General features: G+C 45.2%; 1 protein-coding gene across 4 annotated transcripts in view; it reads left to right on the top strand.

The window, feature by feature from the left end:
- Positions 1-274: 274 nt before the first annotated feature.
- EML1 (EMAP like 1) overlaps positions 275-15,733 on the top strand; it is a 151,136-nt gene continuing 135,677 nt past the window's right edge. For 2 of the 4 annotated variants that reach the window (XM_063948362.1, XM_063948361.1), the window contains exon 1: positions 275-422. In XM_063948362.1, the coding sequence (XP_063804432.1) occupies positions 293-422 (130 nt within the window). In that variant the 5' untranslated portion in view covers positions 275-292. The remainder of the gene's footprint in view (positions 423-15,733) is intronic. The other 2 variants (XM_063948364.1, XM_063948363.1) reach the window with 1 other exon arrangement.

The following is a 15,733-nucleotide window of genomic DNA, read 5'->3' as shown; positions in this document are numbered from 1 at the left end:
CTATGTACAATGAGGAAATGAGATAATGAGACACACTTGTCGGTTCCTGCGATGTTTGTGTGTTGGTACACAGAGATACGGGGACATCTGTGCTGTATCACCGATACAAGTTTAGGGTCAGTCTTAAAATGCCCCAGTATAAATACTCCATTAATGCACTGAGTGACTTATGGGAAATGGAAAAGTCCAGAGGGAGGGGGATCAAATTATATCCTCCAATCGCAGGACACTTCTGGCTCCGGCATTCATCCTTATCTACTGCTCTCTTTTTTTCTTTTTCTTCTTTCTTGTAATGAAAAGTCAGAACCTCAGCTGTTTGTCAGACACAGAACCCGCAGACTTACTCGCAAGCTTTGGGCCACTTCCCTGCCTTTCTGCAGCCTCTATTCCCAGGATGTCAGACAGTGAAGGGCTCGCTCTGGGTAAGTCAGATTTATTTTTACCTACACTGGCCGGGCAGTCTCACATTTCCCTGTCCTGTCACTAGATCAGCAGCCTGGGCGTCTGCCTGGCACAGGCCTGCACTGAGTGGTGCAATGAGATGGCAGAGAAGTAGTTCCTGTGAATAATTATTAACAGCTACAGCTACTGTATCTTGTAATAATTGCAGAACATTATCACCTTCTGGTGGGACCATCCCTTGTTTGTAAGTGTGAAATGCTCTGTAAAATATATCCATAGGTGCTTGGTGAGAGGTATCAGAAACAGAGCAATGTTCTGCAGATCTCCAGAGGAGATATAAAAATGCACCTGACACATTGTGGTTACGCAGACCACTGTGCAATGTCATGATTCCCTGCATGGGGCAGTAATTCCGGGAGAGTAGGCAGATGTGTTATTAACCAGTAACATCAATGAATAATGAGGCACAAATAGGTATGCCTGTGCCTCATGCCTCACTGATGTCACTGGTTCCTACTAAATGGACAGGACGCTTTCTCATGAATGCTCGCTGAGCCCTTAAACTGTATCTGGATGTATTGATAGTAAAATGGGATGGATAGTTAATGAGTAACTTTTACGCATTGTAACAATTGCAACAATATTACCAGATGCTGTTGTATCTGCATGTGAGTTATTACACCTGTATGAGAGTTATTACACCTGTGTGCAGAGCCGGCCCTAACCAATATGATGCCCTAGGCAAGATTTTGGATGGTGCCCCCTTGCACAGACGCAAGTTACGCCTCTGACCCTGTACCCCTTTCCCAGCACCATCACCCCTCACCCATAGCAGCCCTCATTTTGGTGCTCCTACCCCCTATATTTTAAATAGTAACACTGTGCACATTCGGTGCGCAGCCCAAAACGGGGCGTGTTCTTGCTGGGAAGGGGCATGGCCACACAATAATACCCCCAGTCGAAATTACGCCATACAGTACTGTAACTTTATTCACATTATATCATGCAATAGTGTCTTATTCACGTTAGATCACATAGTAGTACCATGTTACTCCTCACAGTAGTGCCCCTTATTCACATTACACTACACCATATTGCTCTTTATTCACATTAGCCCACACAGTAGTGCCCTTTCTATACATTAGGCTACAAAGTACTGTAGTACACCTTATACACATAATGACGCACATTAGTAATGCAATTCGTATGCAGATAGAGCAGCAGTCACACACAGAATATAGGCATGCTGCATATCATTTTATTCAGCAGAAGCTGCTTGTGCCCCTAGGCATTCCAAATGCCTTAGGCATTTGCCTAGTTTGCCTATGCCTAAGGCCGGCTCTGCCTGTGTGTGAGTTTTTATACCAGTATGTGCATTATTACACCTGTATGTGAGGTATTATACCTGTATGTGAGGTATTATACCTGTATGTGAGGTATTATACCTGTATGTGAGGTATTATACCTGTATGTGAGGTTTTATACATGTATGTGAGTTATTACACCTGTATGTGAGGTATTATACCTGTATGTGAGGTATTATACCTGTATGTGAGGTATTACACCTGTATGTGAGGTATTACACCTGTATGTGAGGTATTACACCTGTATGTGAGGTATTATACCTGTATGTGCATTTTTATACCGGTATGTGAGGCATACTTACTTACTTTTAAATTGTCGCAAACAGGTGGATTGTGATGAGAATGGGGGCGGAGCTCTCACATCATTATGCCCCACCCACTTGCGGCAAAGTGTTGCAAATCACGCTACTTTGAATAGCGGGCTTGGCCTAATTGACACGATTACCATATAATTGCGCCACTAGGCCGGCCTCCTCCACACGGATCTGGATTCCTGTTACTGTGGCTTAGGGGGCACTGCGACCATTGTCACAGACACATATTGGCACATTCACAGTACAGATCCTGTGCTAGGGATGTCCATCTGTGGCTTAACCATCAATGGTTACCATGGATGGTATCGTTAATGGATAACCTCAATGGTGTAAAACCATCTGCAAGAAAACCATACATGGGTTCACCCATCGATGGCCACCCCTGCTTTACCGTCCACTGGGCTGCAGGCCAATCAGAGCCTGGGGGCAGGTCCTTGGGGGTGTCGGAGGTGGGGGTGGAGCTAGGCTCTGTCTCCCGGTGCCTTGGAGATAAAAATAAATAAATAATCGTGTGGTTCTGTATCATCTATGGTAAATGTAGTCAACATTAAACCATAGACCATCGATGATTTTGAATCATCAATAGTGGATGGCTATCCCTACCCTGTGCATGCACAGATTGGAAAACATCGGATTTTCCGTATGTCTCTGAATTAGGCCCAAAATGTATTAATCTCTTGCCCAAATGCCTGCAGCAACAGAACAGACAGCAGATAAGGCTGTGTGCCTGCGTTCTGCTGCCTGTCCATTAGTGCCGGTTACTGGCATTCCTGCATAGAGGTAAAAAGCGGAGCCATGAATAATTTAGTGACCATTCCCCCGTGCACTGTTCTCCTCTTGTATGTTGACACTGCGCAGATTGTTGTCCATGCATTAAATTTCATTCTCATCAATGATGGACGAGAAGGGCAGTGCTGGCCCATAACAGAACCCCCCCCCCCCCCAATGCTCTGTGCTGGATAACAGGGCGGAGGCCCCGTGTTAGACACTGGAAAGGAATGTGCAGAGGTCAGCCTGGAGGAAATAACAAACACATACAGATGAGGGGGAATGTGAGTGATACATATGAGAGAAGGGGGATCTGCAGTATGTGAGTCACACTCAGAGACTCCAGTAACCAGAAAGCCATTTATAAACGGACAGATAGCAGGTGGGTCCAGTGTCGGACTGGAACATGAAGGGCCCACCGGGGGAATGCAGTTATAGGGGCCCATACTTAGGGGTGTGGCCAGCCTACAAAGGGGGTGTGGCCAGCCTACAAAGGGGGTGTGGCCAGCCTCCACAGAGGCTTGAAATACACAATAGTTTAGTGCAGTGTAATGCAACATATCTACCATGTATAATACAAGTGCACAGTCTGGAACCTGATCCCTAGGAAGGAGTGAGACCTCAGGCAGTGGGGCCTACCGGTGGTTTCCCTGGTACCCCTGTGGGCTAGTCCGACCCTGGAAGGGTCTGTTGGTTTTTGGGAGCCCTGGGGCTAGAAGCCCAGTGGCAGGGACTATAATACATCTCTGAATACCTGGGTGTGTTCATGCAATGAAATGTATTGTTGGCCCTGGGCATTAAAACAGAGCGCCCCCTCACTCCAGTTTGTAGGACTGCACTCTATGGCCCATATCCAGTTGGGGTGTGAATTGTTGGGTCAACAGTAACTACAGATGGGTCCATCTTTATCTTGACTTTTAATAGGATTAATTGAGACTGGGCAGTCGGACTTAATCCCCTGCTGTAATGACACTGGGGGTCATTCCGAGCTGATTGCTCGCTAGCTAGTTTTAGCAGCCGTGCAAACGCTATGCCGTCGCCCACTGGGAGTGTATTTTAGCTTAGCAGAAGTGCGAACGCGTGTGCAGCCGAGCTCTGCAAAAACATTTTGTGCAGTTTCAGAGTAGCTCTGAACCTACTCAGCGCTTGCGATCACTTCAGCCTATTCGTGTCCGGATTTGACATCATACACCCGCCCAGCTGATAAAGCTAAATATTTATCTTATAACATTCACTATATGTGGGTAAGAGACTCAGTACGCAATTGGCGTATGGGGTACCGTAAGGGTACGCACTTAGTGTAGCAGACGCTTAGCCGTGGTCGAGACGCACATGCGGCACGCTCGCTCACAGCTTAACGCTTGGTGCCGAGCACGCTATAGGCGGCCGACTACCGTAATGCTACGCTACCAGCGTAGTGGACGCTCGTGACCACGAGGGGAACACGAGCGGCGCAGACGCTCACGGGATGACACTCAGTAAACCTTGTATGCAACACACTGAAAGATTGAGTTTGTACTGTAAATCTTACTACTGAAATACCGTAGAGATATAACGCTGCTTAACCTTGTTAATACAAAAGCTGCTTGAGCGATTGAGACGCTCCGAATACCCTCAGTAATGTAATAAACACACAATACCTTGCTAAGGTTCCAACACCTTTACTAACAATATCTAGCTATGTAAAAAGGGGAAAACAGTTAACAGTTCATACACTACAGACTAACATCAATATCTAAGCAGAATAACTACACATAAATATACAATAGCGTCCTAATCCTATACAATAAACTGAACTGCAAATATAGTAAATGTCCAGAAACTACTAATAGACATAACTATACGCAGGAGCGATTAATCTTTACCTAACTAGCACCGGATTGTTTCTAATAAAATGTTCTTTAGTTAGGTACCAAACACCACTGCTCAAACCCTGTCTGACCCTTCGTATCATGCAAAGAGGAATTCCCCTGTCCAGCGACCAGTTACAATAAACAAACTTACAGTTATTATTAAGGGGAACATTACCTATAAAACATACTATTTGGATTTACTATGTAACATTTGAGTCGCCCGCTAGATGCACACAAACTCTACCGTAAATGCACATACCACGCGTCAATGCGCACGGCCGTAGAAGCTTCTTTACGCAACTGCGAATATGCGCACGCACGGGAGAGAATGTGCACGTGCAGCGGGCAAGCGCATGGGGTGAATATATGGCAACGTGCAGCATGATATTTTTCGACTTTGACAGTCCACCCTTTGGCAGTCATCAATAACTGCCACTTCCTAAAACAGTTTAAAAAAGAAAAATATATGTCATCATGTAAATACCTTTTTATGATTGGGTAAAGGGAGGAGAGGAAAAGGTGGGAAAAAGGTATGACCTAGTGAGATAGTAGAAGCATGTGTGTATGAATCTATGTTTGAGGGGTCATATATCATCGTGCCGTACGTGTTTTAAATCAAGCTTCGAGGTATTGCGAAGTATACATTTGAATCCTTCTTATCCCTTATCAGGGATCTGTGGATGGGCTGTCAAACTCTACCGAGCTCTTTTCGGCTTTTGGTTGCAACAAATGGGGAGCACATTTAGTTGATGATACATGAAGGGGGGGGGACATGTGAATGCTGATATATGTGTCTATATTCCCTATCGACTATGTGTGTCATTACCTGGAGGTTGTAGAGATGAAGATAAGAAACAATCGTTATAAATGCAGTTGTAAACTATGTGAGTTTAAATAAACAGTTGCCGATTGAGGTCTTGTCTGATGTCTTGTCTTGATGTACATGTTGTCTGATGTCTCTCGGTGCTTTTGCTATAAATAGCGAGCAAAAGCTTTTCCATTGTCCATAAAGTTACAGTCTCTAAAGTATTGGGCTATCGTCAAAGTTAAAGTCACTAGGGATATTGGGGGTCTGTGGCATAGTCCATCAATGGTCTGCATAAAAGAGGTTGTCAAATTCTTCTTCCAAGCGGATGTCTTTGTACCTTGGAGGAAAACAAAGGAGAAACGGGTGAAAGAAACGGACCGTGGAATCACATTTTCATCACAACATTGTCTCTATCGTTGGGTCATAAATCAAATTAGTTGTTGTTATTACAGTGTCTTCGCTCCTCAGACTCATCACTCTGGTACTACCTTTACACTTCGTTAAAGCCCGAACGCATCTAAATATCAGGCCAACCAATATGATGATTCCCAGAATACACAAGAGAAATTTCCCTACGTCCATTATAATACCTTGGGTCCATCCTCCTAAATCAGAGAACCAATTTCGTGGGTTCAACCATGACACCCAACTGGTCAGCTCATTACCCACAGCAGCGAGTGTGAGATTGTGTTTCCTTCGAAACTCCCACTTTAATTGCAAAATGTCATCCATCTTTTGGTCTATGACCTCGGCTGGGTCCTCCGTGCTGTTTGTAATGTACGTGCAGCACTTTATTCCATATTGAGTTGCTAGGGTAACACAATACCCGCCTGTCACTGCTGTGAGGTAATTGAGAATCATCCTATGCTGAACCAGTTCTGTTTTGTAGGCTTGTAACTCTCTCCCAGTGTACCTGAATGTGTCGTCATACATTTCAGTGATATTGTCTAATAAATTTGCAAGCGCAGATATATACTTATAATTTATCACTCCTCTGGCGGTACGAGTGATATCTAACGCGAGTAGGAATTGAATCCCGGTGGATTCATGGATCAGATCAGAGGCCGAGTGCTCTGTCCTCTCTATCAGGTGCCGTTTAACGATGTGCTTGTAATGAGTGTGAGTATAAGGAGCTTGGGCACCGCGGTGAATGTCTTTCATTTTGTTATGGGTTACAGTCATTACTTCAGGCAGTACTTTTCCAACATAACACAATCCCTCTGAGTTTGGTGCAAGCCACTTATACGCCTTTCTCCCACATATGAAATATGCATCATCGGGGAGAACATATGGGACGGAGTATGACATTACCATGTTACAAATTTTCCATGTGAAATCTCCTAACCCTAACTCTCCCATCTGTCTAGTACACGTATCAATTTGTACGATATGTGCACAGTATCCTGGTGATACTTCTCCAACTCGCATGGTCCTACTTCCTAGAGTATACCTATACCGGAAATATTTTCCATGGTCGGCTATCTGGCGTATAAGTTCTGTGTCTATGGGCATTCTATCGGCTCTATATGAAAATGTCATGGTTTGATTACTCCATGACACTTCCTAATTTCCCGGCTTTCGGGGATTGGAAATGTTAAAGCATACTAAAGACCTATCCACGTGATATTGGTGGAGCTTCAAATTAGGAGGACTAGAGATATTAAACCTCTTGTCCACCGGCCTCCCATCACTTAACTCAAGTACCTCTCCTACAGTTAAAGGGAATGGTACTAGTCCTGATTTGCTATGACCTTGAGGTACTTGAGAGCATACCCAACTAAGGAGTGATAGTCACTCAATGGATGTCGGTCCATGTGGACATTAAAACTGGACTGACATTTCTTGATGCACCCATCCTCAACTATATTGTCACAATGCCTACAGATGCAGTTCTCTTCAGCTAACAATCCTTCACAATTCCTTCTATTGTCAATGCTACCAGATCGTTTTCTGATACTCGCCTTTACTCGGAGATTATGTCGCTCTTGGAAATTTACGCCTCCATCCTGGTCATCAGAACCCATTCCAGATCCTTTCTCGACCTCCATGGTACTCTCACCGAAACAGACTGCTCTGGTCAACATCATGGTCAACAGGAAAATCCGGATCACAGTCTCTTGGGGCAAGTCCATCTTAGAGGAGTAAAAGGAGAAAAATAAGAAGGGGGAAGGGAAATAGGAGGGAGATGGGAACTGGAGAAAATAACAAATGGGAAAAAGAAATCTGGCTCGACAAACGCCTCCGATCTTATTATTCTCAGCGCTCAGGTGTCGTCTCAATCTTCCCGGAACAGACACTCTAGTGATACAACCTCTACCGTCTGTTCTTTATCACGGGACCTCTCGGGGTCAGTGACCTTTTTACAATGAGACAAATGGACCCAAGTCTCTCTCTCGGCAACCTTCAATGCTGATGTGCTGGTCAATAAGACTTGATATGGTCCTTCCCATCTGTCAATAAGGCAACCTGAGCGTAGAAAATTCCGTATCATTACATAATCCCCAGGTTCAATGTCATGACAATTATTGTCTGGCAAATCAGGAATCACCAACTTTAGATTATCATTCTGATTCCTCAATTGCTTACTCATCTTAACCAAGTACTTTACAGTGACTTCATTGTTACATTTCAAATCATCCTGGGGGTTAATCATAACATGGGGTTGTCGACCAAACAGAATTTCAAAAGGAGACAGATTAAGAGGGGACCTGGGAGTGGTTCTGATGCTGTATAATACGATTGGCAAAGCTTCGGGCCACAACAATCCTGTTTCAGCCATTACCTTGCTTAATTTGTTTTTAATAGTGCTGTTTACTCTTTCCACTTTCGCACTCGCCTGGGGGCGGTACGGAGTGTGCAGCTTACTATTAATTCCCATCAACGTACACATTGCTTGAAAGACTTCACCTGTAAAATGGGTACCCCTATCACTCTCAATGATTCTAGGGATACCATACCTGCACACAAATTCCTGCACAATTTTCTTTGCAGTAAACACAGCGGTATTTGTGGCCGCGGGAAATGCTTCAACCCAATTTGAGAACACGTCAATACAAACCAATACATATTTTAAATTTCTACAAGGTGGCAATTGTATGAAATCAATTTGTATTACCTGAAAAGGGCCATCTGTCGGAGGGATATGGGATGGCTCTGTCGGTATTGCCTTTCCGATATTCTTCCTCAAGCAGGTGAGACATGTCATCGCTCTTTTACCCGCATGGGAAGAAAATCCTGGGGCGCACCAATAAGCTCTTACCAACTTACACATTCCTTCTTTGCCTAGATGAGTCAGCCCATGTGCCGCCTCCGCTAGACTTGGAAGGTATGCTCTGGGTGCCACTGGCTTACCCTGTCCATCTGTCCAGAGTCCTGAGGACTCCTGGCCATATCCTTTTGACCTCCAAACTGCCTTTTCTTGTGGTGAACACAAATTTTGCATTTCATATAATTTCTGTGTGTTTACAGTATCAAATACCATCAGTTGTGTAATGTCTGTTTGTATGGGGTTACCGGCTGCTGATTTAGCAGCTTCGTCTGCTCAGCTGTTACCAAGTGATACCGGGTCTTGGCTATACGTGTGAGCTTTACACTTGATAACAGCCACTCTGTCGGGTTCCTGTATCGCTGTTAGAAGTCTTTTGATGTGGGCTGCATGCGCTACGGGTGTGGCGGCTGCCGTCATTAAATTTCTGAGGCGCCATAGGGCCCCGAAATCATGGACCACTCCGAAGGCGTACCTAGAATCTGTGTAGATATTGGCTGACTTGCCTTTAGCCAATTCGCATGCTCTGGTTAGGGCAACCAGTTCAGCAACTTGTGCTGAGTGTGGTGGGCCTAGCGGTTCCGCTTCTATGGTACCTTGGTCATCTACGACTGCGTATCCAGTACACAAGTCTCCCGAGTCCGTCTGTCTGTGACAACTACCGTCAGTGTAGAAAGTAAAATCTACATCTTCCAGTGGGTTGTCACTGATGTCAGGCCTTGCCGTGAAATTTTGGGCCAAATATTCCATACAATCATGTGTGTCATTTTCCTTACTAAATCCTCCTTCACCATCACTCTCATCCTCCACCCTTTGTGCCTGTCCAGGCACACCTGGGAGATATGTTGCAGGATTTAGTGCGCTGCATCTCCTTATGATGATGTTTACCGGGGCCATCAACGCCAATTCCCATCTTGTAAACCGTGCTGATGAGACGTGTCTGGTTTGGGCAGAATTCAGTAAAGCTGACACTGCATGTGGTGTATGAATTGTGAGATTGTGTCCTAGCACTACATCTTCGCTTTTACTTACTAGCAATGCTATTGCTGCAACGCTTCGCAAGCATGTGGGGAGGGATCTCGCTACCGTGTCTGAGCGCTATAGTAGGCTACCGGCCTGCTGGCATCACCATGCTTCTGGGTTAAGACACCTGCTGCGCACCCAGCACTCTCTGTTCCGTACAGCTCAAAGGGTTTTCCATAATCTGGCATACCTAATGCTGGTGCCTGCGTTAGGCACTGTTTAAGTCTCTCAAATGCCATCTCAGACTCGTCTGTGTGCGAAATCCGATCAGGTTTGTTTGAGGAGACCATCTCCTGTAAAGGCAAGGCCAGTATGGAAAAACCTGGGATCCAGTTACGGCAATACCCACACATTCCTAAAAACGTTCTAATCTGTTGCTGGGTTTGTGGCAGGGTCATGTCACGAATTGCTTGAATTCTATCAGCGGTAAGGTGTCTCAGTCCTTGTGTTAGGCAGTGTCCCAAATACTTCACCCTGGTCTGGCATAATTGTAACTTATCTTTGGAAACCTTGTGTCCTGTGTCTGAAAGATGAAACAGGAGTTGTTTCGTATCTCTCAGGGACGCTTCTAGTGAATCTGAACACAGCAGTAAATCATCCACGTACTGTATTAATACTGATCCACTCTCAGGTTGGAAAGACTGTAAACAATCATGCAAGGCCTGAGAGAAAATACTTGGACTGTCAATGAAACCTTGTGGTAATCGAGTCCAGGTGTACTGAACTCCTCTGTATGTAAATGCGAATAAGTATTGACTGTCAGGGTGCAGAGGTACCGAGAAGAAGGCGGAGCAGAGGTCAATCACAGTGAAAAATTTGGCAGTGGGAGGGATTTGCATAAGGATGACAGCTGGATTTGGCACTACGGGGAATTGACTCTCAACTATTTTGTTGATCCCTCTTAGATCCTGCACTAATCTGTAACCCCTCCCCCCACTCTTTTTAACAGGGAAGATGGGACTATTGGCAGTGCTGGACGTTCTTACCAGAATGCCCTGTTGTAGCAAGCGCTCTATTACAGGGTAAACTCCTAACTCCACCTCTGGCTTCAGAGGGTATTGTGGGATTTTTGGAGCTATCCTACCATCTTTTACTTGTACAACTACTGGGGCTACGTTTGCCATTGATCCAGTGTCTTGTCCATCCTTGGTCCAAAGTGATTCCGGTATCTGGGAAATCATTTCCTCTACCTTGGACGGACACCTATTTACAACAACAGTGTGGGACATTAATCTTGTTGGGGAGTCTAGCATATCCTGTACTTCCTGAGCGTGGTTTTCGGGTATGTCCAAGAACACACCTTCAGGAGTACAATATATGACACATCCCATTTTGCACAGTAAATCTCTCCCTAGGAGATTAGTCGGAGCCGATGCAGCCAGCAGAAAAGAATGCTTGGTATGAAAAGGCCCTATCGTAATCTCTGCAGGTTTGCTTAAAGGGTAGTGCTGTACTACTCCTGTTACTCCCATGGCTGGAATTGTTTTACCAGTGGTTCTCAAGCCCACGGTCGAATTTATCACTGACTTGGCCGCCCCCGTATCTACAAGGAAATTTAGAGATTTACCAGCTACATCAATTGTGACCTCAGGTTCATTTCCAAGACTCGCAATTAATTTCACTGGCTGCAGACTACAGGTGTGGCCCCACCCCTATTGTATGTGGTGGCCTCCCTGCATTGCGCTGGCAGCTATTACCTGTGAAGGGGGTAAATGGAAACTATCAGAGACTTGCCAGTCTCTTCTTGGGGGATACCTTTTTGTTTCCCCTGCGTGTGGCTCATAACTCCGTCTCTGCGGTCCTTTTTCCCAATTTTGTGTGTCATGTCGTTGTCTAGGGGGTTGATATGATTTTTTTGCATTTTTCGATCTACAGTCTCGTGCAAAATGTCCCTCTTTATGACAGTAATAACAAGTTACCACATTTGACTTACCAACAGGGGTCGGGGACTTATACTGAGGTGGCCTTGTGGTCAAGGCCTGTATACTTACGGCCATTAACTTATCACTCTGCGACTCCCTGTGTCTGGTGATGTTTCGATCGTGATCAATAGCGGCCTCTCTCAAAGTAGCCACCGACAAACCTCGCCAACATGGTTGGGTGGTCTGTACCCTCGTCCTCAATACTTCCTTTAAACCATCCATTAACACAGATACTGCTACTTCTCTATGATTCACATTTGTCTTAATGTCTTCTATTCCAGTATACTTAGCCATTTCCTGTAGTGCCCGATGAAAATAATCAGCAGCTGTTTCTCCCTCTTTTTGTTTGATGGAGAAAATCTTGTTCCATTTGGCAACAGCTGGGAAATACTCTCTTAACTGTAAATTTATTCTCTTTACATTATCTTGGTTGTACACATCCGTAAGGGGTACCTCTTCGTCTAATTTACAGTCAGCTATAAATCTCACTGAGTCGACATTGGAGGGTAAACATGCCCTCAGCAATATCTGCCAGTCTTTGTTATTAGGCTCCACAGTATTTCCTAGCTCTCTAATGTACTTCTGGCTTGCAACTAGATCTTTCCTAGGATCAGGGAATTCAGACACCATTGATCTTAATTCCATTCGGGAAAAGGGGCAGTGCATGGCGATGTGTCTGACAGGAGTGACTCCTGAAGTGTCAGTTTTCCCATTTGGTACTGCAATTACCCTAACGGGATTAAGTTCAATAACATCATTCTGAGTAGATTCTACAACATGTGGTGCAATGGTTTCAGCATAATGTACAGTGCCGTACTTACCAGTTGATACGACCTCACCTGTCCCTCCACTAGGGGTCTTTGATACTGCTCTTACTGGTTGGGACGTGCCCACTGTTGTTTCTGCTATGGTGGCTGCTAGAGAGAGTGCCGATATTGTTGTGGGTTCATCCTCTTGGTAACAATCCTGGGGAAAGTTTAAAACAGGGTACAGCTTGCACGAGTTAGTATTAGCATCAACAATCTTAGTTACATTATTCTTAACATTTATACAGTTACTAAGTGCATGTTTATCATACACCAGTGTGCCATTATCTGTAACCACCTTCTCTCCCGTTATGTATGGTGGTGGTGGAGCGGTGGCTATCAGTTTTCTGATAGGGTTAGATCCAGCCGCTTGAGCCAATCCTCTCTGTATTTCACCTTCCTGTTGCCATAACTGTAAATAATCATAATGTTTGATCCGTCTCTTTGCAGATTTAATGAGACATATCCTTCTCCTTAGATTTTGTAACACCTCGGGACTAAAACTGCCTACCCGTGGGAACTTTTCCCCGTCATGCACAGTCATTCTTTCCCATTCATCGCACAAAACCTCTGTGTGTGAACCGTATTTCTCACACATGATATACCTTGCCGACCCGATTGGTCGGTTTACTAAGTCAACCTGAACCGAGGTTGATCGCCCCCTACCTGAACAACTGGCCCCCATCTTTGCAGGTGTTGCTTTCACTACCTCTGACCTTCAAATCAGGGTCTTCAGCGAACCCTTACAAAAACCAAGATGTCCGAGGTAGGCCGGCGGCGGAAGTTTACCGAGTACCTCCACTCACTCGCCCACGTCGACCAATACGCCCACACACTGCCTTAGCGCTGGCGTACTCAACCTAGGGCCCCTGCGACCTGAACCTCTATTTACTGGAACATGTGGGTGTGATCCGAAGAGCACTTAACCCTTCCCAGTAACTATTGGTTGTTAGAGAATTCCCGAGTGACCAGCGAACCTCCCTTAAAATAAAAAAAATTACACAAATCACGTTAGAATGTACAAATAGCGTTTATGACCCCTCTAGCGTACGCAAATGGTACTGGGTCAAGTTACTAACTAATGCACACAATTACATGCGGTAAAATCGTTCTGCACATAAGCAACTAATCTTATGTGCGGAACGACCAGTGGAATCGAAAATTGTGGCTGCGAATTCCTTCAGCCAGAGCTTAATGGCCTATATGGGTACCGCACCAACCCTTCCTGGTGTTGTGCTTACTCTTTATCTATAGCGGACTTCCTAGTCTGCTGTACCTGGACCTCCTGGTCTGTGACCTCCTGGTCTGTGCTACAGTAGACCTCCCGGTCTGCTATACTCTAATGCTCTTCTTTTAATATGTTTAACAAGGGATGCCTCCCAAGCCACCGTGCCGTCACTTACACGTATGTACCTCACGAGAACTTGATGATTTCCTGTGGTTCCACCCAAAAATTAGAAACTTATATATATGTATACACACACTTTCACCTCATATACTCTTTACTTTCGTTTCTGCGCAGAAATCCCTTTCATTCAGTATCGCAGGCTAATCCCGAAAGGAGTTACAACTAGAGAAGGATCTATTAGCTTAAAATTTAGGACACTGAGATTGATTTGCGCTATTATCGCGTTGCCTCCGTATCGCCTACTAAAACAATACTATTGTGTGATTTGTATTATGTGGGCGTACCCAGACGCTCCGTTGCGTAATATACGCTCCGTGCGTCGGCCCTTGCGTCGCGTACGCTAGTCCCGCCCTTTGTTAGAGACACATGTACGCAAGCCAGGTATATCCACAGAAATACAACTAACACGTTTATATAAATGTAAATGATCTTTAACTGTATTCATCTACCGAGCACCACACAGAACTTCCTTGTATCTTAGGCAAGCCGTGCGCGTATTGTACAAATGACTCCTTAACGTATTAATATTACTTTTAACTACCAATAGCAACAAATCTTTCTCAGCCCGTTTATCAATGATAAATGGCAAGCAGGAAGGTGAGACGTGAAAATACACAAATAAAAAGAAATGCAGGTGTGTGCGTGTGTTGCGTACGCAAAACAGAGATAAACAGTTTTAAAAGACAATAGCGTTTTGTTCTTACCTTCCGGTTCCGGATTCCACCAACACTCCTACAGCGTAGCGATGCAGACGCTTATCTAGTCAGCACTACTGTATCCCTCACCACCAATACGGATACGAAGGGATACTGCCTTCCCGCCCTTGCTGACAGATAAAGTCTGTGTTCGCTAGTGCGGATATGTGGAGGACGGACGAGCCGCCAATTGATAAAGCTAAATATTTATCTTATAACATTCACTATATGTGGGTAAGAGACTCAGTACGCAATTGGCGTATGGGGTACCATAAGGGTACGCACTTAGTGTAGCAGACGCTTAGCCGTGGTCGAGACGCACATGCGGCACGCTCGCTCACAGCTTAACGCTTGGTGCCGAGCACGCTATAGGCGGCCGACTACCGTAATGCTACGCTACCAGCGTAGTGGACGCTCGTGACCACGAGGGGAACACGAGCGGCGCAGGCGCTCACGGGATGACACTCAGTAAACCTTGTATGCAACACACTGAAAGATTGAGTTTGTACTGTAAATCTTACTACTGAAATACCGTAGCGATATAACGCTGCTTAACCTTGTTAATACAAAAGCTGCTTGAGCGATTGAGACGCTCCGAATACCCTCAGTAATGTAATAAACACACAGGGGGTCATTCCGAGTTGTTCGCTCGCAAGGCGATTTTAGCAGAGTTGCTCACGCTAAGCCGCCGCCTACTGGGAGTGAATCTTAGCATCTTAAAATTGCGAACGAAGTAATCGCAATATTGCGATTACACACCTCGTAGCAGTTTCTGAGTAGCTTCAGACTTACTCGGCATCTGCGATCAGTTCAGTGCTTGTCGTCCCTGGTTTGACGTCACAAACACACCCAGCGTTCGCCCAGACACTCCTCCGTTTCTCCGGCCACTCCTGCGTTGTTTCCGGAAACGGTAGCGTTTTTTCCCACACGCCCATAAAACGGCCTGTTTCCGCCCAGTAACACCCATTTCCTGTCAATCACATTACGATCGCCAGAACGATGAAAAAGCCGTGAGTAAAATTACTAAGTGCATAGCAAATTTACTTGGCGCAGTCGCAGTGCGAACATTGCGCATGCGCATTAAGCAGAAAATCGCTGCGATGCG

This window comes from Pseudophryne corroboree, chromosome 12 (assembly GCF_028390025.1).
Source record: "Pseudophryne corroboree isolate aPseCor3 chromosome 12, aPseCor3.hap2, whole genome shotgun sequence".
Taxonomy (NCBI): Eukaryota; Metazoa; Chordata; class Amphibia; order Anura; family Myobatrachidae; genus Pseudophryne; species Pseudophryne corroboree.
Note: the sequence above shows the minus strand (reverse complement) of the source record. Positions and strands in the feature narration are given on the sequence as shown.